Here is a 3,494-nt window from a genome sequence, read left to right on the forward strand (position 1 = left end):
ATTGGAAAAGGCGAGAAAGTTGCTCATGAACATCGAAGATTTGTTTTCCTCCGTCTGAACTTTTGTTTAGAAAAGAAGCACAAGGTAGTTCTCTCCCGTACTGTTCATCCTTGGTCACAGTTGTTGGGTGTGCTGGAAGTAAATTGCATGTATACTCCCTGCTCCATGCTCCTGGCTTGACCCAGAGGGCAAGAAGAAATGATGATGATGGCACCCAATAGGACTGGGGTGCTCATGCACTTCCATTGCTAAGCCCCTAGTAATTGCCCCTTTCACCTTCCTGTGCCTCTTACTTTCCTTTTGCTGTGGTCCTGAAATTTGAATTTTTTGTTGTCTTTTTTTCTTTCTTTCTTTCTTTTTCTTTTTTTTTTCTTTTTTAACCTTTTTTGGTCTGATGAAGGCACCACTGAAGACCATGATGTGCCTGGGGTTTTGGGCAGCTGCTCTGCTCTGCTTGTTTTCCCCTGGCACCGTGCGGGGTGACTGCTGGCTGATTGAGGGGGACAAAGGCTATGTGTGGTTGGCCATCTGCAGCCAGAACCAGCCCCCATATGAAACCATCCCCCAGCACATCAACAGCACGGTGCATGACCTGCGTTTGAATGAGAATAAGCTCAAAGTGGTGCTGTACTCCTCCCTCAACCGCTTCGGCAACTTGACTGATCTGAACCTGACCAAGAACGAGATCTCTTATATTGAGGATGGGGCTTTCATGGGCCAGACAAACCTCCAGGTCTTACAGCTGGGCTACAACAAACTTACAAACCTGACAGAGGGCATGTTGAGGGGCATGGCCCGGCTCCAGTTTCTATTTGTGCAGCACAACCTGATTGAGCTGGTCACCCCTACTGCCTTCTCTGAGTGTCCCAGCCTGATTAGCATTGACCTGTCCTCAAACCGTCTCAGCCGTCTGGAGGGGAACACCTTCACCAGCTTGAGCAATCTTATGGTGTGTGAGCTGGCAGGTAACCCCTTCAACTGTGACTGTAGCCTTTACAGCTTTCTTAACTGGTTGGCGCTCTTCAACAATGTCACCAAGAACTACGACCGGCTCCAGTGTGAAACTCCACGAGAGTTTGCTGGGTACCCGCTCCTGGTACCTCGGCCTCACCACAACCGCAATGCCATCACCATCTTCCAGTCTATGTGCAGAGGTGGCACCATCCCCTCTCTCTCCAGGGTCAACCCCACTCCTTATACCCCTGACTCCCAGCGAGACCTGGATGAGGGTTCAGCCATCAGTCCTGGAGACTTCCTCTCTGTCAAGCCTCCAGCTTCTTCCACCACTGACTCCTCCTTCAGTCCCAGCATCAAGCTCCATGATGTCACCATCACTTCAGCCATCCTGATGGTAACCATCCCCATGCCCTACAGTAAGATGTATGTGCTGGTTCAATACAACAACAGCTATGTTTCTGACATTGCAACACTGAAGAGCAAGAAGGAATACGTCACTGTCAACAAATTGAAGGCCCACACTGATTACACTTTCTGTGTGGCCTCCATCCGCAACAACAGACGCTATAACCACACTTGCTTGACCTTTGCAACCAGGAGCAAAGGCAGGGAAGACCCTATTTCCAGTACTTCCACCACCACACACTACATTATGACCACCCTGGGTTGTCTCTTCGGGATGGTCATTGTCCTTGGGGTGGTATACTACTGCCTGCGAAAGCGAAGGATGCAGGAGGAGAAACAGAAGTCCCTCAATGTGAAAAAGACAATCCTAGAAATGCGTTATGGATCAGATATTGATACCAGTACCATGGTCCATCCTTCCCAGAAACTGGGTGAGCCACCAGTCATCCCTGTTTCACGCATGTCCTCTATCCCTTCCATGATTGGGGAGAAGTTGCCCCCACCAAAGTCAATGGAGACTGGGATGGAGACCCCCAAAGTCACCACAAAAGGCAACTACATTGAGGTGCGGACTGGTGGTGGGGATGGGCTGGAACGGACCCCACGGGATGAGGACCTGAGGGAGCTTGACAATGGGCAAGGCTCAGCTGCTGAGATCTCAACTATTGCCAAGGAGGTAGACAAAGTCAACCAGATCATCAACAACTGCATTGATGCCCTCAAGCTGGACACAGCCTCTTTCCTGGGGGGTGGAACTGGCGTTGACTCAGACATGGCCTTTGAGTGCCAGTCCATACCTGCCAGTTCTTCGGGTGGGCTAGAGCGACCCAGCTTTCTTTCCCCACCCTACAAGGAAAGCTCCCACCACCCTTTGCAGCGCCAGCTCAGTGCTGATGCTGCTGTGGCCAGAAAGACCTGCAGTGTTTCCTCTAGTGGCTCCATCAAGAGCGCCAAGGTTTTCAGCTTGGATGTGCCTGACCACCCACCGCTGAGCAAATCTGACTCCAAATACATTGAGAAGGGCAGCCCACTCAACAGCCCTTTGGATCGTCTTCCCTTGGTGTCCCCGGGCGCCATCCACCACTTGGAAGTCAAGCCCTCCTACCACTGCAGTGAGCACCGACACTCCTTCCCGGCCCTGTACTATGAGGAAAGCGCAGACACCTTGAGCCAGCGGGTGTCATTCCTCAAGCCGCTCTCCCGCTCAAAGCGAGACTCCACATACTCCCAGCTCTCCCCCAGACACTACTTCTCGGGTTACTCCTCCAGCCCTGAGTACTCATCGGAGAGCACCCACAAGATCTGGGAGCGATTCCGGCCTTACAAGAAGCATCACAGGGAGGAGGTTTACATGGCAGCTGGACATGCCCTGCGGAAGAAAGTTCAGTTTGCCAAGGATGAGGATCTGCATGACATCCTGGATTACTGGAAGGGAGTCTCTGCTCAGCAGAAGCTGTGACTCTTCCCTACTCTTTCCAAGAAAACAATACAAAACAAGACCCCCTTCCCCAACAACCAGAAAAAAAAAAATGCCACTTGACTGTGAGAAATAAATCAACATCAAAATACTCCGACAAATACAAAACTGACAGAATCTTTTCTTAAAGTTTACAACAACAGAAAACTCTCTCTCTCACACACACACACACACACAGACACACACACACAAGCCGAATTGTCTCTACTGTGTTACGGGGACCATTGTTCTGCCTGCAGATGACTGAGAGGAAAGTCCTGCTCTGACACTGTGGTAACAACACTGGAGTGTGTGTAGGTGGGACTGGCCTAGGAGGAGGTGGCAGTGGTGACCAGGGTGAGGCAGGGATGGACACTCACTGGGAATGGAACTGAGCTATGAATTACTGCTCTTTCTGTTTCTCTTTGCTGACTGAAAGCTGATTTTTCTTTTTGGTGGGAGGGGAAGACTTCGGTTTAGAAAGCTGCTCTGCCCACTTGATACATCTATTGTTCCAAATCTTTCATCACACTAGTTTTCCCCCATTTCCTTTGGCAGTGGAAGCGTTTCTTTCTCACCCCTCACGTTCCAAGACAGGTAGGATTTGTTGGAAGAAGCTCTCTCCTTTTCCTTTTCCTCTTCCCTGTCCATCTCTGTTAGGGCTCCTTTGCACTTT

General features: G+C 50.5%; 1 protein-coding gene across 1 annotated transcript; it reads left to right on the plus strand.

Annotated features, from left to right (window-relative positions):
- The first annotated feature begins 394 nt into the window (after positions 1 to 394).
- ELFN2 (extracellular leucine rich repeat and fibronectin type III domain containing 2) lies at positions 395 to 2,821 on the plus strand. The gene has a single exon (XM_042890495.1). The coding sequence runs from the start codon at positions 395 to 397 to the stop codon at positions 2,819 to 2,821; it is 2,427 nt and encodes an 808-aa protein (XP_042746429.1).
- Positions 2,822 to 3,494: the final 673 nt, after the last annotated feature.

This window comes from Lagopus leucura, unplaced genomic scaffold (genome assembly GCF_019238085.1).
Source record: "Lagopus leucura isolate 7727_CA_CO unplaced genomic scaffold, USGS_WTPT01 Super-Scaffold_100159, whole genome shotgun sequence".
In the NCBI taxonomy this organism is placed as follows: domain Eukaryota; kingdom Metazoa; phylum Chordata; class Aves; order Galliformes; family Phasianidae; genus Lagopus; species Lagopus leucura.

Coding starts and splice junctions, on each gene's coding strand:
- ELFN2 (XM_042890495.1), top strand. CDS start 395: ATGAAGGCACCACTGAAGACCATGATGTGCCTGGGGTTTTGGGCAGCT.